Here is a 25,099-nt window from a genome sequence, read left to right as displayed (position 1 = left end):
AGGTTATCTATTTTGTTACCACACAATTCTTCATAGCATTTTCTTTTATTCCTTTATATTTCTACAAAATTGGTGGTAATGATCCAACTTTCATTACTGATTCTAATTGAGTCTTCTCTTTATTCCTTAGTCAATCTAGCTTAAAAAGTTTGTTCACTTTGTTGATCTTTTCAAAGAACTCTTGATTTTCATTATTTTCATGTTTTCCATGTCACTGATCTCTCTTTTAATCCTTATTATTTTCTTCATTCTACCAGCTTTGAGTTTAGTATGTTCTTTTTTAAATTCTTTAAGGTATAAAGTTAGCTTATTTAAGATCTTTTTCAAAATACAAGCATTTAGAACTATATATTTCCCTCTTCACATTGCTTTTGCTACATTGCACAAGTTTCAATATGATTTTTTTCATTTGTCAAAAGATATTTTCTAACTTTTCTTATGATTTCTTCTTGATCCCATGATTAAGAGTATGTTGTTTGACTTCTGTGTATCTATATGCTTTCCAGTTTCCCTTCCACTGTTCATTTCTAGTTTCATTCCAATATAATCAGAAAAAGACACTTTGCAATATTTTAGATCTTTTAAATTTCCTGAGACTTTTATTCTGTGGCCTAACACATGGCCTATTCTGGAGGGTGTTCCACATGCACTTTAGAAAATAATGTGTATTTGGGATAAACTCCTTGGCTCTCTTCACCTTTCTTCATTCTTTTTCCTATTTGTTCTATTGACTCAATAATTTCAAATGTCTTCTTTTCAAGTTTCACTAGTCCTTTTTCTGCAGATTGAAGTCTCCTGCTGAATCTCTCTACTGAATCTTTCAATTCAGTTATTACATTTTTCAGGTAGGGCCTAGAGTTGTTTGGTTCCTTTGATAATTTCCCTTTTGATATGGTAATTTTCCTTTAGTTCTTTGTCCACATTTTCTTTCTTTTAAAATTCCTCTTACTGTGCAAAGTATTGAATCCAGGGTTTCACACATGCTGGGTAAGTGTTCTACCACTGAGCTATATATAACCCTAGGCCTTTCTCTAGCTTTTCAAGCATATTTAATTTTTTTTTTTTTTGGGGGGGGGGGGATAGAGTCTCACAATGTTGCCCAGATTGGTCTTAAAACTCACAATCCTCCTGCCTCAGTCTCTTGAACAGCTGGGATTATAAGCATAAAACACTGTCCCTAGCTAAGATGTGGTTTCAAAGTCTTTATTGTTTTATTGTCTAAAAATTTTCTTCAGGTTTATTCCCTTTATTTTCTTACTTTAAATGGCCGTGTTTTCCTCTTTCTCTATTACTCTGTTCTGACCTTTTAATTTTTATAGTTGTTGTGTTATTGTTATTGAAAAATCAGACATCTCCCAGTCTTTGCAGATTTAGCTTTGTGCTGGAAAAGACCGTGAGTTATTAGCAGGGCTTGGTCTGAGCCTTGGGACTAACTAAAGGCAATGATTTTAAGGTCTTCTTAGGCTTTTTTTTTTTTTTTCTGTGAATACATCTTGCCTGTGAGTTTTTCTTGATTCCCAAAGTCTACTTCTGTTTCCCAGAGTGTTACCTTCAGTGCTCCCTAGGATCTTAAGACACTCTACTGTATTCCTCACACTTAAGCACCTCGTTCCAGGCATCTGCAGGTCTATAGGCCCCACCGCAGCTTTCACAAACATTGTCTGCTGCTTTCCACAGTTCTCTCAGACTTACGTTACTTCCTCATCTGAGCTCCAAGTCAGGCCAAACAGAGATCAATCCCTCAGGCAGTTCCCAGAAATTAGAATGTTGCAGTAAGACTGAAAATTTGGCCATTGTTTCCCTCAGACCAAGTTATGCCACATGGAGGGGGAGAAGAAAGTAAAAATTCCACAAAAATCTGCTATTTTAATATGTGGCTTTTTCTTTTCTTTATATATATATATATATATATATATATATATATATATATATATATATAGTTGTAAATGGACACATTACCTTAATATTTTTATTTATTTACTTTTATGTGGTGCAGAGGATCAAATCCAGTGTCTTTACATGTGCTAGGCAAGCGCTCTACTGCTGAGCCACTATCCCAGCCCGAATGTGGCTTTTTCTAGTTGGTGTAGACCTTTGACTATTTGCCCAGAGTTTCTATAAAGTTATTTCCCCCAATCTCTAGTTGTTTTCTAATATTTATGTGGTGAAATAGGGGTTTAGAAGCTTCCTAGGCAATTTTGCTGATGATAGAATATATTTTTAAACTTTCCTTTTACTCCCCAGATTACTAAAGTAACTGCTAATATTGAGATTATTGTGTGCTCTTTTTCCCTAAGCACTTGATATGAAACATATGTTATTTAATTCTCACAACTCTTAAATGTAGGTACTACTCTTTTCCCCATTTTACAGAGGCTACTTGTCCACAGCCAGTTAAGTGGTAATAGGTAGGGTTGTCAACCCTAGGGCCTGCTACTAAGCCCCCACATTTAACCACGGTTTCATACACTGCTACTTCAGGTTACTCTGTAACTCTTGACCCTTCTGGTCTAGGATTCTGTGTCCAGAGTCTGCTGAACATCCATGATAGATTTTTCTTCCACAGAGTCTGGAAAGAACTCACTGTTTTCTATGTTTATGAGGAAGGAGATCACTGGGTGTGGTGGTATACTTGTAATCCCAACTACTCAGGAGGCTGAAGCAGGAGGTTCACAAGTTATAGGCCAGTCTAGGTGAGACCCTGTCTCAAAATACAATAACAAGGGCAGGCAATGTACTTCAGAGGTAGAACACTTGCCTACCAGTGTGAGGCCCTGTATTCAACTAATACTACAGGGGGGTGGGGGTGGGGGTGGGCTGCAGTCTAGCCAGCCACAAACTCTGTGAGCACTAGCTTATTAGGTTTTGGTACTGGTTCAGGAAAGCCTCATGGTAGGAACCATAGCTTTTTTGGTTGGAAACATATGTTATTGTAATTCTCCTTCTATTGTAATTCTTCTTCTATAAAATGCCAGTGTCTCCAGGAAAGGCTCCTCCAATTAGTTACCTGGGACACAGACCAAGCTGATGGCATCTGAACCAAAGCAGAAGATAGGGCTGAGTGTCCTACCTGTCACCACAGAAAGTATCTCTCAATTCCTCCACAACTCCCCCTTTGAGATACATGGTGTCTCCTATTTTGCAGACTTTAAGTCCATGTGCTATGTGCTATTTAATGTAAGCCATATTTTGTCAAGAAATAGATTAATTTTAGTACCATGACCCAATATATTCAAATACTATCATTCCAATATCTCATCACTATAAAGTGGTATTCACAAAATCTTTGCTATTTGGCCTATAGGTTATATCTGCAGCATATCTTCATTAGAAACAGCCACATTTCAGGTGCTTAGCAACCATGTGAGACTCATGACTACCACTGGATAGCACAGGTCTCAAAAATAAGCCTCATATCTCCTGGTAGGAAGAGTCACCCAGCATATAGAGTGGTAAGGAGTATAGAATAATCAGAGAGAATTCTGATTCCATCCCTGCCAGATGCCCATCACCTCAGTATTCAAGAGCCTTTCAGGGTACTAGCAGGCAAACTGGTTCATTTCCTACTGTTCTTTCTCCTTAGCAGCCCCATGCTGCACTTGCTCTGCTCTGCTATGTCAGTTATCACTCTCCTTCTGTTGGTTTTTCTGTTAAAAAACCCAACCCAATGGCACATGCCTATAGTCCTAGCACTTAGGAGACTGAGGCAGGAAAATCACTTGAGCCCAGGTTTGGAACCAGACTAGGCAACCTGGCAAGACTCCATTGAAAAAACAACAACAACTGGGGCTGGGGTCGTAGCTCAGTGGTAGCGCACTTGCCTACCATGTGTGAGGCACTGGGTTTGATCCTCAGCACCACATAAAAATAAATAAATAAAATAAAAGTATTGTGTTCATCTACAAATAAAAATAATAAAAAAGAGGAAAAAAGAAAAAACAACAAAAAAACAAGAAACACTAAAGATATAAACCTCATAATAAAGTATAGTTGTGAACCATCTCCCCACATCCTTACTTAGGAACGCAAATATCATCTGTAGTGTTGAACTTACATGCTTGCTTCTCTCAGTCTCAACTCTGTTTCCCCAAAAGGAAGAAGGAGCCAGAATTCTATATATTATTGTATACTTTATTTTTTAATTTTTGTATAATTTATTTTTTTTTAATTTTAGTTACTTTGTAAACTAAAGTAAATAAAGGATGATCCATTTTGCTTATCTTCATTGTAGTTTTTGGCTACTTGCGTTTGTCACCTATATTCTATATTTTCAAGATTCATCCATCACTGATGTATGATTTTCTATTAAGTGAGCACAGTCCTTTGGAATTCCACTCTCCCTAGGGTTTGACGCAAGGGAACGATTGGATGGGCTTCCAACACAGGGCTGGTCCCAGAGGCTCAGGCCACCACCATTCAAACTCTCCTTCAGAGAGACAAACACCTCTACCAGAGATATCTATGATCCAATGAAGGAAGACAGGCTCAAGGGATAATGGGCGGGGGGGGGGGGTATCCCCTCTAAACTACATTCAATATAGCCCAAAAAAACTATCTCCCCTCCCTAGCTCCCTCACTTCCTTCCTTCCATCTTTCCTTCCTTCCCAGGCTGATCCCAAACTCCTGGGCTCATGCAAACTCCTGCCTCAGCCTCCCAAGTAAGTAACTGGAATTATAGATATGCATGATCACACCCAGTTCTGCTTCTTATTTTGGAATCCCCTCAAAGAACTGTGCCAACCTCACTTGTTACCTTCTATTAGATGCCCTCCCTGTTGCCCCTTTAGGAATTATAGTCCATCTTTCATGTCCTATGCCAGATCCCACTGAGGAAAAGATTTCCTGGACTCAGGAGCTCATAGTCTGGAAGAAGAGATCAAGCATGGGCTCCAGGAATGGTGAGAATTAACAATGGCTCTAGATGTTGTGAGAAGAGGACAGATCAGGTGCTGATGGATATAGATCCATAGCCAGATATGTCGTCTCACCATGGTAGCATCTGAGCCAAGCCTTAAAGGATAGCAGGATTTACCCAAAGAATAAACAGTACAAGGTTCCAGGAAAAGAGAAGGAAATATAAGAAGCATGCAGCTAGGAAATTATTAATAGGGTAAGTATAAAAAAAATACTTCAGCTGAGCAACAAAAGGGAAAATAGCAATAAATCAGGTTGACAAAGAAAAATTATGACAGATAGTAAAAGAATTTAAATGTTGGGCCAAAGAGTTCAGGCCTGTGATTCTCGAGTTGAGGGAAGACTTTTTTTTTTTTCCTGTTAAAGGCTTAATTGGAACTACTCAGGGTCTTGAATTAGTGTGCCTGAAGGTGCATGCATCATACATTCACTCAGGTCCATGTGTGCACAAGATGTAATTACCCCTTTCATACTAACCCAAATTAAGAATCATGGTTGAAGCGAACACAGTTACTCACAGGGTTCCTTATATTCCTCAAGGGTACTGGAACTGAAACCAAGCGGAAAACCAACAATTTAAGACTTTTTTGTGGCCTCTCCAAACATTTTTAGGATATACCTTTAGGAACTCACACATTGACATGAGAAAACCCACAAGTGCCAGGTTACTAGAGAATGTGTGGGCAAGAAGAGTAGGTAATGCCAAAGTCAATCTACAATAGTACATTCATGAGAACTCTACCCAAGTCTCAAGAGGTACCTACAGGACAGGTCCACTCTCAAGGTTGTGAGTCCAGGGCTGGCAACACCTCACCTTGCCTCCTCAAAGCCCCAGCCCTGCCATCTTGCAAGTTCTGAGATCCAGGTAAAATAGTTAATTTTTTTTTTTTAAAGAAAGACACACAGAAAGAAAGACAGAAGTAGAAGTCACCTCATATCACCTTTCCAGTATGTGAAGACAGCACAATTATAAGGCTACACCTCTCTGCTCCTCATGGAAGGCACACTCACCTCAGCTACAACAAAAAAGTGAATAGGTTGAGTACACCCCACAGGCATGACACACTCACCTGGACAGTCAGCTTCATCACTCTCATCCTCACAAGCTGCCAGTCCGTCACATTGCCAGGGGAGAGGGATGCAATGGATGGCACCACTGCGACAGGCAAACTGCCCAGGGTTGCACCGCAGCTCTGTGGAATCAAACGCAAGAGGCCATTGAAGAAGAGGCAGAAGGAGCAAAACCTGGAATAGCAAGGCCCTGACACCAATGAGCTCTAGCAGTGTGAGCCAGAAACCAGGCAGCTTCCTATAACCTACCTCCTCAGGAGGGCCTGGATACATGTTCCCAAAGGAGGAGCCAAGAACAATTATGACAACTCTGCAGCAGTGGATAGAGGAATATGCCCCACAAAACAATAAATGTTATTTATTTCTTAAAACACATATTCTGAATTTCATGCTTCCTCTCATTTGGATGTTGAATACTCCACACAAAGGTCCATGTGTTAAATACCTGGTCCTAAGGGTGGTAGAATTGGTAGGCTCTGTAGTCCCTCAAGAGGTGGGGCCTGGTGGGAGGTCCTGAGGTTAATGGAGACCTGCTCTCAAAAACAGGCTATGGAGCCCGGTTTATCCCCCTCCCCCACTTTTCTGGCCCAAAATGTTAGCACTCACTCTGATACATGCTCTTGCCAAAACGTTCCAATTCGCCAGAAGCCCGACTCAGTGAGACTACCTGGTCTTAGATTTTAACCTCCAAATGAGCCAAAATAAACTTCTCTTTACTTCATAAGATATCTCAGGTTGTAGGCTGGGGTTATAGCTTAGTAGCAGAGCATTTGCCTAGAACGTGTGAGGCACAGGGTTTGATTCTCAGCACCACATATAAATAAATAAGTAAATACATAAATAAGTAGATGTCTATCAACAGCTAAAAATATTTAAAAAAAAAAGATGTCTCAGGTATTTCACTATATTGATATGAAGCTAATACAGCTTTGCACTAGACTATAGGAGAGACAGATAAGAGGACACATACCATTCACCTCCTGAGGAATTCTGGGTCAAGATGGCAGACACACAAAGAACAAAGGAAGGGGGCTGGGGTTGTGGTTCAGTGGTAGAGTGCTCACTTAGCACATTCGAGGCCCTGGGTTTGATCCTCAGCACCACATAAAAAAATAAATAAATAAAACAAAAGTATGTGTCCAAATATAATTAAAAATATTTTTTTAAAAATTTTTTTACCCCATATACAGATTGCAGAATCACATCGGTTACACATCCACATTTTTACATAATGCCATATTAGTAACTGTTGTATTCTGCTACCTTTCCTATCCTCTACTATCCCCCCTCCCCTCCCCTCCCATCTTCTCTCTCTACCCCATCTACTGTAATTCATTTTTCTCCTTGTTTTTTTTCCCATTCCCCTCACAGCCTCTTATATGTAATTTTGTATAACAATGAGGGTCTCCCTTCCATTTCCATGCAGTTTCCCTTTTCTCTCCCTTTCCCTCCCACCTCATGTCTCTGTTAAATGTTAATCTTTTCCTCCTGCTCTTCCTCCCTGCTCTGTTCTTAGTTGCTCTCATTATATCAAAGAAGACATTTGGCATTTGTTTTTTAGGGATTGGCTAGCTTCACTTAGCATAATCTGCTCTAGTGCCATCCATTTCCCTGCAAATTCCATGATTTTGTCATTTTTTAGTGCTGCGTAATACTCCATGGTGTATAAATGCCACATTTTTTTTATCCATTCATCTATTGAAGGGCATCTGGGTTGGTTCCACAGTCTAGCTATTGTGAATTGTGCTGCTATGAACATCGATGTGGCAGTATCCCTGTAGTACGCTCTAAAAAATTAAAAAAAAAAAAAAAAAAAAAGACCAAAGGAAGGTGGGTCACCAATGAAGCATTCAATCTGCATACCAAACATGAAGGAAGGAGAAAACTATTTCTAACCATGGGGCTCTGGATTACATCTTACCAATGGGATTTGAATAGGGTTTCTAAGAAAAGTGATGGTTTCTGATAAAATAGGAACAGCATTCCAAGAAAAAGCAGCACTTTAGGAAATATCAGGGAACAGGAGAGCATAACACAAGTAGAGTATGTATGAGATCCCACTGGAGGAGGTAAGATTAGAAACTGTAGAGGCTTTAAAAGTACGAGAATTCTAACATATAGGTTGGTTCCACAATTGAGCCACTGTGAACTGTGCTGCTATAAACACTGATGTGGCTGCTTCACTGTCACTGTAGTATGCTATTTTTAAGTCCTTTGGGTATAAACCGAGGAGTGGGATAGCTGGGTCAAATGGTGGTTCCATTCCAAGTTCTCTAAGGAATCTACATACTGCTTTCCAGATTGGTTGTACCACTTTGCAGTCCCACCAGAAATATGCCTTTTCCCCTACATCCCTGCCAACACCTATTATACTTGTATTCTTTTTTGAAAAATATTTATTTTTTATTATAGGTGGACACAATATATTTTATTTTTATGTGGTGCTGAGGTTTGAACCCAGTGCCTCACACATGCTAGATGAGCACCCTATCTCTGAGCCACAACCCCAGCCCTTATTGGTCATATTCTTAATAACTGCCATTCTGACTGCTGTAAGAAAAAATCTTAGATAGTTTTGATTTGCATTTCTCTAACTGCTAGAGATGCTAAACATTTTTTCATATTTGTTGATTGATTGTGTATCTTCTGAGAAGTGGCTATTCAGTTCCTTAGCCCATTTATTGATTGAGTTTTTTTTTTTTAAAGTGTTAAGTTTTTTGAATTCTTTATATCCTGGAGATTAGTGCTGTATCTGATGTATGTGTGGTAAAAATTTGCTCCCATTCTGTAGGCTCTATATTCACTTCACTGATTGTTTCTTTTGCTAAGAAGAAGCTTTTCAGTTTGAAAACATCCCATTTATTGATTCTTGATTTTATTTCTTGCACTTTAGGAGTCTTGTTAGGGAAGTAAGGGCCTAATCTGACATGATGAAGATCACGCCCACCTGATTTTTAAATAGTTTTTATTTAGTTATTTTTTGGTGTTTGGGGTTAACTCCAGGCCCTTGCACATTGTAACGATGGGCTCTACCAGCGGTGGCCCACATCTGTAGTCCCAGCAGCTCTGGAGGCTAAATCAGGAGGATCACGAGTTCAAGGCAGCCTCAGCAACGGGCAAGGCACTTAGCAACTCAGTGAGACCCTGTCTCTAAATAAAATACAAAATAGAGCTGGGGATGTGGCTCAGCGATTGAGTGCTCCTGAGTTCAATCCCCAGTAAGGGGGGTGGAGGGGGGGGAGGTACACTACTATTGGCTCTACCCTTGAGCTATACTCCCAGGTCTTAAATACAGTTTCCAAATATAATTTTACTGGAAAAATGTATTGTTTGTGGCTATTTTCAATCTACAACTGTAGAGTTGAGTAGCCTGTATGACCATCACAGTTGAGAACATTTACTTTCTAGCCCTTTAAAAAACAGTCTATAGACTAGTGCAGTGGAGCATGCCTGTAATCCCAGCGATTTGGGAGGCTGAGGCAGAAGGGTCACAAGTTTGAGGTCAGCCTCAGCAAATTAGCAAGGTCCTAATCCTCAAAATAAAACATGAAGGAAGGAGAAAACTACCTCTAACCATAGGGCTCTGGAATATACCTTTAAAAAGATGGGATTTGAATGGGTTTTCCAAGGAGAGAGATGGTTTCTGATATAATAGAAACAACATTCCAGGAAAAAGCAAGGCTTTAGGAAATATCAGGGAGTAGGAGGGCATAACAAGTAGAGTATGTGCGAGATGCCAGATGGGGAATCACTGGAGGAGGTTAAGATCAGAAACACAAAATGAAACTTAGCAAGACCCTATCTCAAAATAAATTTTAAAAAGGATGGGGATGTAACTCAGTGGTAAAGTGCCCCTAAATTCAATCCCCAGTAACCCCCCAAAAAACCTTTACACAAAGAAAACTCCAGATCTAAATGGCTGAACTAGAAGATTCTACCCAACATTTAAGAAATAACTAAAACCAATTTTATACAAACTCTCCAGAAATTTACATATTTAAAAAATTACTGTAAAATGGGGCTGGGTTTGTGACTCAGTGGTAGAGCACTTGCCTGGCATGTGTGAGGTCTGATTCTCAACACCACATACAAAATAAATAAATAGACAGATAGGTAGGTAGGTAGGTAGGTAGATAAATAAAAAGGTCCATTAACGACTAAAAAAAAAAAAGTCATAAAAAATAGCATCAAAAAACAAGACTTAGAGATAAATCTAACAGAAGATATACAAGTTCTGTATACTGAAAACATTAATAAAACATTCTTGAAACTTTAAAAAAAACTAACCTTTTATAGATATACAGTGTTCAAGTCTCAGCAGATTCAAATTATTATTCATTCTACCCAAATTGGTCTGTAGAGTCAATGCAACCCCAATAATATTCCAGCGTGCCTTTTTGTAAAGTCTCATAAACTGACTCTAAAATTCATATGGAAGTGCAAAGGACTAGAATACTCAAAACAACTTTGAAGACTTATTATAAAGGAACAGTTATCAAAACATTGTGGTATAAGTACCCAACACAGTGTAGTACAGGCATTAAGTCAGATATCACATCAATGGAACATAAAACAAACCACAGAAACAGACCCACACATATGAAAACTGATTTATGACAAAGACACAAAGGCAATTCACTAAGAAAGAACAGTGTTATCAACAAATGAAACTGGAACAACTCTGTTCATTTTTTAAAAAGTACTGTGATCAGGGCTGGGGTTGTGGCTCAGTGGTAGAGGCTCGCCTAACACACATGAGGCACTGGGTTCGATCCTCAGCACCACACAGAAATGAAATAAAGATTGTGTGTCCACCTACAACTAAAAAATAAATATTAAAAAAAAAAGTACTGTGATCTATTTCTTGTACCACATATAAAACTTAATTTAAAACAGACCATAGACAAAATGTAAAGCCTCAAAGGATCAAACTTATAGAAGAAAACATTGGAAGAAAATCTTTGTAGCCTTGGCAAAGATTTCTTACTCATATATACCAAAAGCATGACCTACATAAGTTGGACTTCATCAAAATTTAGCACTTTTGTCCTACAAAAAGACATCAAATCAAGAGAATGAAAGCCAGGCACTGTGGTGCATGCCTGGCTACTCTGGAGACTGAGACAGGAGGACTGTAGATTCCAGGCTAGTCTCAGAAACTTATTAGCAAAACTCAGTCTCAAAACAAATTAAGCAGAGCTAGGGATATAGCCCAGCATCACTGAATTCAAAAGAAAAAGAGAAAAGGAAAGAAAAAAAAAAGGGGGGCAGACAAATAGGAGGGAGGGAGGAAAAGGAAAAGAGGGGGGAAGAAAGGAAAAAACAGGTTAGTGGTTGCCAGAGACTGGGGGGTAGGAGAAAGGGGGAGGTTATTTGAACGAGGCATAGTTTCTATTCGAAAAGTTTTAGAAATGTGTCATTATAAAGGTTGTGTAACATTCTGAATGTACTTAATGCCACTGAATTGTATGCTAAAAAATGGTTAAAAGGAGGTTGGAGTTGGGCACATATATGCCTAACAGATATACAAGGCCCTGGGTTCAGTCTTCAGTAATGGGGGGAAAAGGAAGCTAACATAGTAAATTTTATGTTTTGTGCATTTTACCACATTAAAAAAAAAAAAAAAAAACTAAAGAAAAGTGAAAATCCCAAACATGTATCCTAATTAGCTATCAGTGCAATGATGTCATCACATGTCACATAGTCTCTGGAAATGCCACTGTACACTGTGAGAATGGAGAGAAAGGAAAATGATACTTTAGTATTATGAAAATAATGATTATCCTCATGGATTTCCTGAAAGGGTAGGGGTGCTCCAGGATCCTGGGCACACTTAGCGAGGTACTGTTTTATGCTACACAATGTCTGGCAACTGGCTGATCTGTCCCTGTAGAAAGTTAGGAGACTGCAATATAGATTCTTTCTCCAGAGTCAGTTCTTTGTCAGGAGCCTTGGCCTTGGTTTAAATGATGTAAACTGGCCTGGGATTGTAGCTCAGTGAAAGAGCACTTGCCTCGCATATGTGAGGCACTGGTTAGATCCTAAGCACCACATAAAAATAAATAAATAAAATAAAAGCATTGTGTCCATCTACAACTAAAAAAATTTTTTTTATTATGTAAGCTGAGTTGTCTCAAATTACTATGTGAAATTTAGTATGCTGCCTAATTGTTTGAAATTGAGTTCTCAACCTTTGCCCACAATAAGCAAGAGAAACACAGAATACTAGCAGAAGCACACACATATCCACATCACAAAGGAAATAAAAAATATCTAAAATGAAATGCAGGAGAAAGTATTAGCTCACCTCCTCCCACTGCCAACAGCCCACTCAAATGTGGCTCCACCAGAGTGGACTGAGATGCCTTGGATGCAGCCCCTCCATACCTGCTTCAGTGGCCATCAATGCCCTGCAAAAAGTACCCCAGGACCAAGAGATCCCAGCATCCCTGGCAGGCCTGTTTCCAGCAGACCAGGGCAGCTAAGCCTCCATCACTTAATTATTCTGCCTTGAACAGAGATAGCAGCTGCTTCCTTTACAAAAGGTGCTTCTAGGAAAGAGATATTTGTATTTGTCCAGCACCATACTCCAAGTCAGAGAGAGGATCTGAAGCAGGGCTGGCTGGGCCGCTCGTGCAAATGGTCACATGACTCTAGGAGACTGGCTTCTGTGAACATAGTTCCACCCAGGACCACAGAACCTAGGCAGACAGTCTCTTCTCAGGACACCTTGAAGAGGGAACAGTGACTACTGTCAATAATGGCAACTAGGGCATCCTGCTAAAGTTTTCTAAACAAAGGGGTCAACCTTTGTCCTGAAGTAAGACAGTCAAGAAGAGGCTTGAAAGAGATCTCAGATACTGGCAGCATCTGAACCACCAGAGATCCTGGGGCAAACTTATGGCCAAGGGTACAGACTGAACAAGTGTTGCTCAGCAGGAAAGCGTAGGTGCATGGCCTGGAAAGAGCACCCTATTCAGTGGAGCCCAGAGGAACTGTGGTACCAGATGCCTTCACAAGTTGCCCTATAGCTCCAGAAAGGGATGCAGCTGGCAATGGAAGACAACATCAGAACACTGATCAGTGGCAGCCCAGAGAGTGAAATCAAAGGGCAGAACTTCTTAAGACGTAGGGAAAAGTACCAGGTGCTGTGGCACACAACTATAATCCCAGTGGCTTGGGAGGCTAAGATAGGAGGATCAAGAGTTCAAAGCCAGCCTCAGCAATTTAGCAAGGCCCTTAGCAACTCAGTGAATAAAATATAAAAAAGAGCTGGGGATGTGGCTCAGTGGTTAAGGCCCCTGAGTTCAATCTCTGGTACAAAAAAAAAAAAAAAAGAAGAAGAAGAAGAAGAAGAAGTAGGGTAAAGCACAACCAGGCATTTAAAAAGGAGCATGGGAAACCATTCTAGAATCATCTGTGATCATATTACAAACTCATCACCTTTCCTAAAGAGTATTATACCATTTGCCCTTTCTTGACGATCAACGGCCACTTCCAAGCCCCACTACCTATCTTCTTAGACCCCAGACTCAGCAGCCCCAGCCCCCTTAGCTCTTCCTTGAAATCCCTCTGGCTTCTTCTTAGTCACTGCCACTTCTCTTGGGCACCAATGGCCAACCTGTAACCTCCTGGCTCCTGTGCCTTCCTGGAAGTACAGGGAGATCAGCTCAGAAAGGAGCTCTAGGGACCCATTGCAAACAACAAGCCTCAGCCCCCAGACAATATGACAACTACCTGGCCTTGCTGCGTTCCATTCCTTCATCTGTAAAGCATGGAAGTAATCATCCTTATTGGGCCCTCCTGACTGGAAGTTCTGTTGCTCAAAGCAGAAAAATCACTCAAGCAGCACATGGTTGCTTAAGTTTCATGTATCCCACACTAGGAAGGATTCCAGGAGATCCCTTGAAGAGATAAATGCTCTCAGAAGGTCCGACATGGACAAAAAGTAGATAGGAGGCAGAAAGCAGGGCCAGGGGGTTTGCACAGATTGGCCTGCTTCTGGATCTCCACAGTGACACCCAGTTAAGTCTGCTGCTACCTGTGGGCCTAGACATCCTCTGCTCTCAGGCCACCAGGTTGCAGTCCCAACACTACCAGCATCTGAACTTCAAGCTGCAAAGAGTTCAGAGATTAACTGGCCATGGGATTATTACTCAGGAGGACCCAGAGTTCACAACACAGAGGTGCGTGGCTCTTGAAAATGAAAGGATTGGAAGCTTCATGAGCAGAACTGAAAAAGGCCTGAGGCTGCTCTACTTATCAAAACACCCATTCAATTCAGCCAGCTCACTTCACAGAAGGGCTATCCACCTGCTCAGTATTCCACAGCCAGAAGCCAGGCCCTGAGCATCAGGATTTGTCTGGATTCTTTTACCCAGCAGAGAGCTCCATGTTCTGACTCCTTCTTAGAGGGCAGGATTCAAATATTTCAGTTCTGACATTTTCTTTTTTTGAGAAAGAAGACAGAGGACTTCACAAGATGTACAGACTCCTTACAAAGCTGGACAAAGCTCAGGGAGACCGAAAGGTGCCACTGCCCAACCACCAACCTGAGACCACAGAGGCAGGGATGTACTGCAATATTGTAAACACACAAAGACTCCTGCTGCTATTTTGAAATACATTTACATCTCTGATATTGCTCCCCAGGCATAAGGACCACCAAACCCATTTCCAAGTAGCCCCTGGGGCAGACAGAATCTCTGAGTGATGGCTTCACCCTAAGTCATTCCTCCACACAAACCACACAGCTCCTGTTCCTATCATCAGAAACCTGGCAGAGAAGGCCAGCTGTGTTGTGACAGTGAATGGTGGTAAGGCTATCAAGCCTAGGGGAGTGCCAGTCACTTTCTCCTATAGGCCAAGGGGCATAAGGCTGACACTAGAGAATGCCACACCAGAAAAAAAAAAAATGACAAGTCTAAAAAGCAATATTTATTTCTCATAAATAACAAACATCTTCCATATCTACAAGATGAAGCTACTACTTCCATCACCTGCTACTACCTATACATAGATATCATCCAACTACATACTGGCTTATCTATCCTGCCTTTCTCCTTAGGCAAATGTTTGGGGGAGAAGGTTCACTTAAAATAAGTTATCCTGTTTTCTTGAACCCACCCTAAGAAAAAGAATTTGACCACAGGAGATGAAAGCAGAGGAGAGGCAGGTTTACCAATCATTACTATTAACTGAATGACACTGTCAGTAAAAGTATAGCAACCTGCAATCAAACTATATTTTATGGGGACAGGCTGGGGGAAGAAAGGGAGTACTCAAGAATACTGCCAGGGTAAGAAGGTGGGGCAGAACTGGAGAAAGGGCTATCTAACATCTGATGTAACATCTACCAGTGGTGTTATCCAACATTCACACCAGTTTGATCACAGCCACAGTATAATATATCATCTCAAGAGGAGTAACCACCTCGGCAAAGCCAGATTCTTAAATATTCACTTTGCCTGTACCAGGCAGTATATTTAGTGCTTGGAATACATTAGTATCAATCCTTAAGACAAACCCATTCACTCATCAATGAACACTGCCTGTACCTCCTAGGAGCCAGGCACTGTCCTGGACACAAATGAGAATGATGAGAAATACAAGGTGTCTGCCCTCACAGAGCTTGTATCCTATGGGGCTTCTTTAAAAGTACAAACTTCTTTGGTCTAAATCTCAGTAAAGACACATAAATCAATACAAAAGAATACAGATCCTAGAAATAGACTTCACACAAATATGGTCAATGTATTTTTTTTTTTTCTCGTGGTACTGGGGATTGATCCCAGGAGTGTTTTACCACTGAACCACATCCCAGCCCTTTTGAATATCAGACAGGATCTCCCTAGGTTGCTGAGGCTACCCTCAAACTTGCAATCCTCCTGCCATAGCCTCCAGAGTAAATGGGATTACAGAAATATACCACCACACCCTGCTAGTCAGTGCAGGGGTATTTTTTTTTAACTCTTTTTAAATTTTTAAGTTGTATATGGACACAATACCTTTACATTATTTATTTTTATATGATGCTGAGGATCGAACCCAGTGCCTCACACATGCAAGACAAGGACACTACCACTGAGCTACAACCCCAGCCCCATAAATGCAGTTTTGATAAAGGTACAAAGACAATGATAACCTTTCAACAGATGATGCTAGAATAACGGGAACACATGCACACATGCACATGCATGCTCTTTCCCGCCCCTCTCTCTCTATATATAAAGGAACTCAATCAGGGAAATTCAAATTAAAACCACAAAATACACCCATTAAGATGGCCCCTGTCAAAAACCAAACCAGAAAATAGAAAGTGTTGACAAGGATGGGTAAACTAAAACCCTTACACATTGTTAATGGGAATATAAAATAGTACTGTCATTGTGAAAAACAGAAGTTTCTCAAAAATTAAAAATTTGTGCACTCATGTTGATAGCAGCATTATTCACAGCCACCAAAAGGTGGAATAACCTAAGTGTCTGGAGGTGAATGAATGAACAAAATGCAGTATATGCATACATGAAATATAAATCAGCTTCAAAAAAGTAGTTCTGATACATGCCACAATACAGATAAACCTTAAAAGACAATATGCTCAGTGACATAAGCCAGACACAAAAAGACAAAATACTGTATGATTCTACTTGTATGAAGTATTTAAAGTAGTCAGACTCTCAGAAACAAGAAGTAGAATAGTAGTTGCTGAGGGTATGAGGACAGGGGAAGAGGGCAGTTTTTCAGTAGGCATACACTTTGGGTTTTGCAAGATGAAAAATGTTGTAACGATCTCTTGCACAATAATATATATATGGATAACACAACTGAACTGCAAATATACAAATGGTTAAGATAGTATATTTTATGTTATTTTTAAATTTTAAAAATTTGAAACAATTATAACAAAAATAAACAAAAAATAAACCTTACTTCCAAGAATCTAGTACTATCCTATTTAGAGAAAAGATGAGTCTCTTTTATGTCCTCTCAAGTAGTCTAATACTATTCCTATTTAGAGAAAAGATGAGGTCTCTTTTTTGTCCTGGGACCAGTTTCCCAAATAGGGTGACAGAGAATCCACCTAACCCTTAAAAGCACATAGAAAATATAGAGGGATTTTAAAGTCCTAAGGGTAATTTTTGGTTTTGAAATGGGAGTCTTGTTATGTTACCCAGGCTGGCCTCTAATGAGATTCACCTTTTATTTTCTTGTTCTTTTTCTCCCTGCCTCTAGTGTGGGGGATTTGCACTAGAGACTCATACATGCTAGGCAAGCACTCTAACACCAAGCTATATCCCCAACCTCATCTAAGGGTAATATTAAAACTGAACAACACAACTCCTTCAGGAACACTGAACTGGAAATCTAAGACATCCTGAAAGGAGACAATCCCAAGGCCCAGATGTAACAGTCAGCTTTGCTCCAGCTCCTCATCAGGCTAGAATCCCCACTCACAAAAACACTCTATTCAAAGGTGGTACAGCCTAAAAAGCTTTATTTCACAAAAATAAATGAAGAGGAAGACTCAACACACAGACTCCATCTGAGGGTTATAGTTTAGGGTTAATTAAGTTATTGCACACCAAGTGCTTAGCAGAGTGCATGATGCTCAGACAGGGGATGGGGTGGAGGTGATGAAGACAAGGATAACAACAGCTAAACACCAAGGCTGAGACTGCAGGAACACGCTGGGAGGGAATGTGCTCCACTTCTGGCAAGCTGAGTGTGAGGCTTCTGAAGGGCATCACATGGACGCAGCAGCAGGAAGGGGGCAACTGGGACTGTGGCACTGATAACCAAGTCTAGGGGAAGAAGATAAGAAAAGCAGGATGGAGAGGTTGAAACTGAAAAGACAAAAGAAACAGAGGGAAAAAGTGCTGGGGATAATGAAGTACCTACTGAAGTTGTACAATGTCAGAGTGTGAGTTCTAGGTTGCCCAGGTTTCAAATACCAGCTCCACCTTATAAGCTCCATCTTAGAAGCTGTGTGACCTTAGGCAAGTCACTTACTCCTCCAAGCTGTCTCTTCATCTGTAAAATAAGATTAATATGAGTACCCACTTCCTATAAAAATGGCATCACAACTCACATTGCAATTAAAAAGTAGAAACATGAAATAGCATTTAGTTAGAATTTTATGTCATTTTTGTATGTTCTACTCATCTTTAGAATTACCTTCTATTTTTGTAATATGTTTGACATATGGTTATATGAAATTTTTCCTTTCAAAGTATCTTTTTCTGATATTTTATTGTAAATGTTTCTTAGGAGGTAATATATCAGGCTGTGGTTGTGGCTCAGTGGTAGAGTGCTTGCCTAGCATGCATTGGGCACTGGGTTCGATCCTCAGCACCACATAAAAATAAAAAATAAAGAGATTGTGTCTACCTAAAACTAAAAAAAAAAAATATTTTTCAAAAAAGAGATAATATATCTACATGGCTCAAAATCCACAAGGTCCATACAAAAGGAAGGAGGTAGATTATTAACAATCATCCTCCCAAGCTTCGGGATATGAACACATGCATTCATGCCTTTGATCACAATGACAATGTGATGAGATCATAAGGGGAGGCCACTAACTAGCTTGAACTGGTCACCCAGGACCCAAAGAGTTGTAAAAGCATCGGTGTCCACACAAGATGCTGGTGGAGTCATTGAAGGGCCTTAATCCCTTGAAAAGATGGCCTTCCTCAGGCAGTAGGGGCTCTACTGGCAATACACAATGCTTTCATGATTTTGGAATCATGTACTCAAAACAGCAGTCCCAAGTGTCCTGTTTCTCTTCTACTTAAAAACTATGAAATTATATCAGCCAAATTAATTATCCTTTGAGCCTCAGCATCCTAATTTTTAAATCAGACCTCCCACCTGCCTCACCCCTATAAATGGTTGTCAAATAAAGGATATGTACAAACTACTCCAAACTCCTGAGCCAAACTCAACCCCGTTTTAGCCACTCCCAATACCAGAACATATACAAAGACTCTTGGAGTCCAAGCCTGTGGCACTAGACAGACATGAAATACAAATGGCAATGGTTGGTTGAATTGAGAGGTTACTAACCAAACCAACAAACTCATATAATACCACAACTAGAGTCCAAATGACCGAGACAAGACATCTTTTTTTTTTTTAATCTCCAGAGAGAAAATGAAACAACAACAAAACAAACAAACAAAAAACACAATGGTTTGTTAAACTCTTGGCAAATCAATACAAAACTAGGCCAATGAGGTCTCAGGACTCAGGAAAGAAAAATTATTATTTTTAAAATATTCAATTATTTTATAAAATAGTTTTTAAATAAAAACTTACTGAATAATTTTAAATTGACAGCAATGATACCACATATCCCTCATCCAGTGGCCCCTGCTGTTAACAACTTAATAGCACCACCACACATTGGTCACAACTAAGAAACTAACAGTGGCACATTTCTATTAATTGAATTCCACTAACTGTTCCACTAGTATCCTTTTTCTATTCCACCAATCCAGTATACCCTATTGCAAGGAGTATTACAAAGTAATTTTTAATACAATCCCATCAGAAGATTTTAAAGTTAACAAAACAATATTGAAAAAATTTTAGCATTTAAATTTTATTTGGCCACTTTTTTACTGATACTAAATCATCATTTACTCAATATAATATAAATAATATACATTCACTATAGAATGGAAATAATTTTTAAGCAGGGATGGGTATAGTTCAGTGGCAGAGCACTTGCATAGCATCCATGAGGTTATAGGTTCATTCACCAGCTCCATAAAAAAATTATAAAATTAAGCAAATAGCAATGTACGTTAGTGAGAAACGGCATATCAAAACTATCAAATCTACTGGGTTGGGGCTGTGGCTCAGTGGTAGAGCGCCTGCCTAGCAAGCGTGAGGCACTGTGTTCAATCCTCAGCATCATATTAAAAAAAAAAAAAAAAAAAACTATAAAATTTAAAAGTGATTTTTAAATTAAAAAATGAGATGTTTCTTTACCTATCAGTGTGATGAAATCAAGCTTGTGATAATGCTGAGATTACTGTATCACCCTCAATATTACTTAATAAGAGAAGTTTCAAATCAACATAGCTTTGAACCAAACTATAACACACAGGGCTGGGGATATAGTTTAGTTGGTAGAGTGTTTACCTCACATGCACAAGGCCCTGGGTTCAATCCTCAGCACCACAAAAAAACAAACACACAGAGATATTAATTAATACAAGTACCTCCTGAACCCAATACTCTTGAGTATATACTAAGAGTACAAAAAGTCAAAAAGAGTTGGAGAAAAAAATCTTAAAACTCTTAGTGTACTTTGGAAACTACTGAATGTGCACTGTATGATTAAGTAAATGAGTAAATCTATTATGTTTCTGGGAGCCAAGGTTCTCATTTTGGAAAAGGATGATAAAAATATGGAACAGGAAAAGCAAGCAATAGTGTGATGCTGTACTGGAAATAAAAGAAACAGTATGAATTAACATAGGTATAGAGACAATGCATGCATGTTTACACATGCTCTGATAGACAGACACTCTTCCTAGACAGCAACATTCTCTTAGCACCCAAAACACTAAATAATATCTCCCAAAACAAGGAACCAGGGATCTGTGGAAAAAGGTACAAGGAAGAGCTGGTCAGTGATACATGTATAAAATCCTGGTGACTGGGGGAGGCTAAGGCAGGAGAATCATAAGTTCAAGGCCAGCCTCAGCAACTTAGCAAGACCCTCAGCAACTTGGTAGGGCCCTGTCTCAAAGTAAAAAATAAAAAAGGACTGGGTAGTTGTAGCTCAGAGGTAAAGTGTCCCTGGGTTCAGTTCCCAGTACCAAAAAAAAAACAAAACAACAAAAAAAGGTACAAGGAAGGGAATGGAAATGCATCGAATATAGAAGCTAGTCGGAAGGGGCTAATGCTTGCCAAATCAATTATAAGCCTCAAAAGGAATGCTAACAGTAAGAAGTTATGACACGAGAGAAAAAAGGATCATGAGTCCATATTAATTCTAAAAGATGAAAAGGAAAAAAGGGAAAGCTCTACTTTATAGACTACCAATCAAAAAAGAATGATAAGGAGAAAATCATGATTTAGCAACCATCATCATGATAAATAATTTAGACAAAAATCATCAATGAATGCTTTAAAACACTGGGTAAAGCTATCTATCTCACCTGACCAAGTAGGCAAAATAGACATTCCTGGAATAGCCTGACAGTAGGTGCCTCCTGAGGGGATGCACTGAGGGTGGTTCAATGTCCTGAGGCACTATTCTTGCCAAACTGAATATTTCACAGGGGGAAAAAATCTGATAAGTCCAAAATGAGGAAAATTCTGTATGATGATTGTATTCCTTTTAAAGACAATGGTATAAAAGACAAAGAAAGTCAGAGAGCTGTTCTAGAATTTAAAAGATGCATGTGACAATTAAATGCAACATATAATCCTAAGGTGGAACCAAGTTTGAAAAAAGAATAAGTACTAAATGGAACAACTGGCAAGTAAGGATATAAACAGTATATCTCTATAAACTGCCTAAATTTGGTAACTAAACTGTGGTTATAGAGAATGAACTTAAAAAATGTAAACTGAGGAATTCAAGATGAATTGTCAACAAGTCTACACATCAATTTCAAGTAGTATCGCAAAAAAGAAAGTGTATGTGTACACACATACAAACCAAGTACACATGCAAATGTTTGGTGAGTCAAGGGTTAACAATTGGTAAATTTGAAATTTGTATGTAGAAGGAATTCATGCTATTATACTTGCAATTTTTCTCTAGGCTTGAAATGTTTCCAAAATAAAAGAATCTTTAAAAAGAATGAGATAAGTTTATATATACTGATCTATATAAATCTCCAAAATACATTGTTAAATGAAAAAGAACAATTTAATTTATGTAAAAAGTTTGTGTAAATATCTGTAAATGTAGAAGAAAACCATCACTTTTTTCCAGACTATCCAGACAAGATCATCTATAACCCTTGGGCTGACTCTGTGCCCGTGAGGTACCATACCAATCTGCACTAGACCCCAACACATGAACAAGGTGGAGGGGGGGATCCCAAGGTCTTATCCCACTACCAGGATGGCCAATAAACCCAGTGGCAGCCAGTGGTACAAGCAAACTCTTTGCATCAACAGACCAATTTCAATGGAAGTATATGGCTCAGATCTGCTAACAACCCTGTACTGACCCTTGGGGGACTCTCTGTTGCAGCTCTGCCCACTGCCTAGCCCCTGGCATGCCCCAAGCAATCCCCTCCACAGCTTTTAACTCAGTGAGTCAGCATATCTGCCAAGAATCTACCCTCAGCCCTGTCTTGTCCAACAGGAACCAGCTGAAGGAATGGACAACAAGCTGACCAAACTAATGGTTATCTGCCAAAGACAGCAGAAGTTAGGCTACAGAGAGGGGCCAAAAGGAGGAAGGGGCAGAAATATACACTAAGGACAATGACCAGCCCAGGATGACTGAATCAACAGAGAGAAAAAGGAAGGTGGAGGAGAGAGAGAAGGCCAAGAGTAGTCATGCACAGCTCTCATATCCAGTGAGCTCTCAACCACAGCCTGCACCATGCATTGCCTGGGGAAAGGCCAAAAGAGGTCTCACGCAAGGGCAGGCCTGTTACCAAATCCAGCTGCCAAGCAAGCCCAGGGGAGCCCCCTTCCCCAGGCTAAATGGCTGGTGAACTTCAGGGACGATACATAATGACCAGAAGCCCTCAACTCTATCACCTTTCAACCCAGCTAACATCTGAGGAGCAACCTCCCCCAGCACAAGGCCCAGACCAGCTGGCTCTCTCCCCACCAGCACCCCCCACCCCACTTCCCACCATCCTCCAAAGGCATTCCTTCTGGACAGCCACAAGGCCTTTATCCTCCTTGCCACCCTGCTAAGGGCAGCTGCAAGGCCCACTGGCTAAAGGAACTATTGCTGTTTATGTCAAAATATAAATAGCCATTTGTACATTTGTTCAATAATGATTTCTGAGTGCCAACTCTGCTTAATCAGGACATGTACACAGCAAATTATAGACCCCACACCAGGCTCTCAGGATTATTAACATGCTCTACAGAACGCTAGGGAAACTAATGGTCACCAAATCCTCAACACCCAGACAAAAAAGCATGTATGATGAAGAAATAAAGAATACGACAAGGAGCAAAATTGTGAACAATTCTGGCCCTGTCCAAAGCATGGCAGCTGTTTTGGAAACTCTCAGAAAGTCATATATGCTCCTCTAATACCACTAAGATTCTGTAGCACTCACTGTGTGGCAGACACAATTTAAAACCACTACACTTTACTACCTCCTGGAAGGAGCCCTGACTCAGGAGTCATGCCTATATTCACATACATAATCTTGCACACAGATTCAGGGGGTAACCCAGATGTCCATCTGAGAATAACACTAACAGTTTGCCTGTTTGAAGCATTTGCTTTCTATCACTTTTGGAACTTTATACTTACCCATTTTAACCCTCACAACATCTCCATGAAGCCCTAATATGATGTCCATGTTCCAGGTAAGGTAATCAAGACAAAGAGAAGTCACAGAGGGAAATGCAGAACAGACTCAACTCCAGGCAGTGTTGCTTTAGGATCCATGCTCTAAAACCACCACCCAAACTGCCGCTATCTAACCTGGATGAATCCTTTTACAGACAGGTCATTCATGAAGCACAACCACATCTGGACTTTACTATTTCCTAGGTCATCCGAACCTACAGCCCTCTGCACTCCAAACACAGGCCCATGAGCCATTCATCTCCAGCCTGGATTTGCCCTACCAAGGCCCATTATGTCTACATAACAGGACACAAAGCTTAGCTTGAAATTGCAGGACAAGATGTGTTAGCTTTCATTAACTCTCCGAAGACAATTAATACATCAAGCCCAAAACAAAATACAGCTGTTAACCATTCCTCAAGCTCAGCAAACTAGAGACCCCACATCAGGCTCTCAGGATTACTAATCTGCTCTACAGAATGCTAGGGAAACTAATGGTCACCAAATCCTCAACACCCAAACAAAAAAGCATGTATGATGAAGAAATGATCCATCAACACACCAAGAAGATATTTAATCTGCCATAGGTTCTCTACTGGATTCTAAATGTTACTACTGACATATTTCACTGAGAGTCAAAAAACTACTAAAAGTTTTCCTGAAGTCAAACACCAAGGAGGCAAAAGAAGTCTGATGGTCAAAGGTTCAGGTATAGCAGGGGAAGGTGACTGATTACTAGGTCATCACTACCACTACCAAGAAGACAACATGCAGCTAGATCAACTGCCATCACTGCTAAGAGAACATGTACACAGCTAGATCTCCTCCCACCACTGCTGACATACTCATCCAGCAGTTCAGGAAGTATCCAGGGGAGGAAATGATAAGGAAAGTAGCCACAAGGTAGTCCTGGGAAGCAGAACAGGAAAGAAGAGGAAGGCACAGTCTAACAACAGCACAGATATAAACAGGAGCACATATTCACTCCTAAGACTGGAATCACCAACTGCAATAATAACCCTAAATGGGCTGCAGTTATAGCTCACTGGTAAAGCGCTTGCCTAGCATATATGAGGCACTGGATTCAATCCTCAGCACCACATAAAAATAAATAAATAACTGGGCATGATGGCACACGACTAAAATCTCAGTGGCACAGGAGGCTGAGGCAGGAGAAATGCAAGTTCAAAGCCAGACTCAGGGGGTTGGGGATGTGGCTCAAGTGGTAGCGCGCTTGCCTGGCATGCGTGCGGCCCGGGTTCGATCCTCAGCACCACATACAAACAAAGATGTTGTGTCCGCCGAAAACTAAAAAATAAATATTAAAATTCTCTCTCTCTCTTTAAAAAAGCCAGCCTCAGCAACTTAGCAAGGCTCTAAGCACCTTAGCAAGGCTCTAAGCATCTTTGCAAGACTCTGTCTCTAAATAAAAATACAAAAAAGGGCTGGGGATGTGGCTCAGTGGTTAAGTGTCCCAGAGTTCAATCCTTGGAATAAATAAATAAAGGTATTAGGTCCATCTACAACTGAAGAAATAAAAAATAAATAACTGTTAACATGCACTGATACCTATTCACTTCCATTAGGGTCAGCCTA

General features: G+C 40.1%; 1 protein-coding gene across 6 annotated transcripts in view; it reads right to left on the bottom strand.

Moving 5' to 3' along the window:
• The window catches only part of Dgcr2 (DiGeorge syndrome critical region gene 2), a 68,507-nt gene that overhangs the window by 37,067 nt on the left and 6,341 nt on the right, over positions 1 to 25,099 (bottom strand). For 3 of the 6 annotated variants that reach the window (XM_058571740.1, XM_046421063.2, XM_046421065.2), the window contains exon 2: positions 5,985 to 6,107. The exons of 2 other annotated variants lie outside the window; for them this stretch is intronic. In XM_058571740.1, the coding sequence (XP_058427723.1) occupies positions 5,985 to 6,107 (123 nt within the window). Of the gene's footprint in view, positions 1 to 5,984; positions 6,108 to 17,886; positions 18,019 to 25,099 lie in introns of all 6 variants that reach the window. One more of the 6 variants, XM_046421064.2, reaches the window with a different exon arrangement.

This window comes from Marmota monax, unplaced genomic scaffold, assembly GCF_021218885.2.
Source record: "Marmota monax isolate L192 unplaced genomic scaffold, Marmota_monax_Labrador192_F-V1.1 WCK01_AAM20220418_F8-fsc00157, whole genome shotgun sequence".
Taxonomy (NCBI): domain Eukaryota; kingdom Metazoa; phylum Chordata; class Mammalia; order Rodentia; family Sciuridae; genus Marmota; species Marmota monax.
Note: the sequence above shows the minus strand (reverse complement) of the source record. Positions and strands in the feature narration are given on the sequence as shown.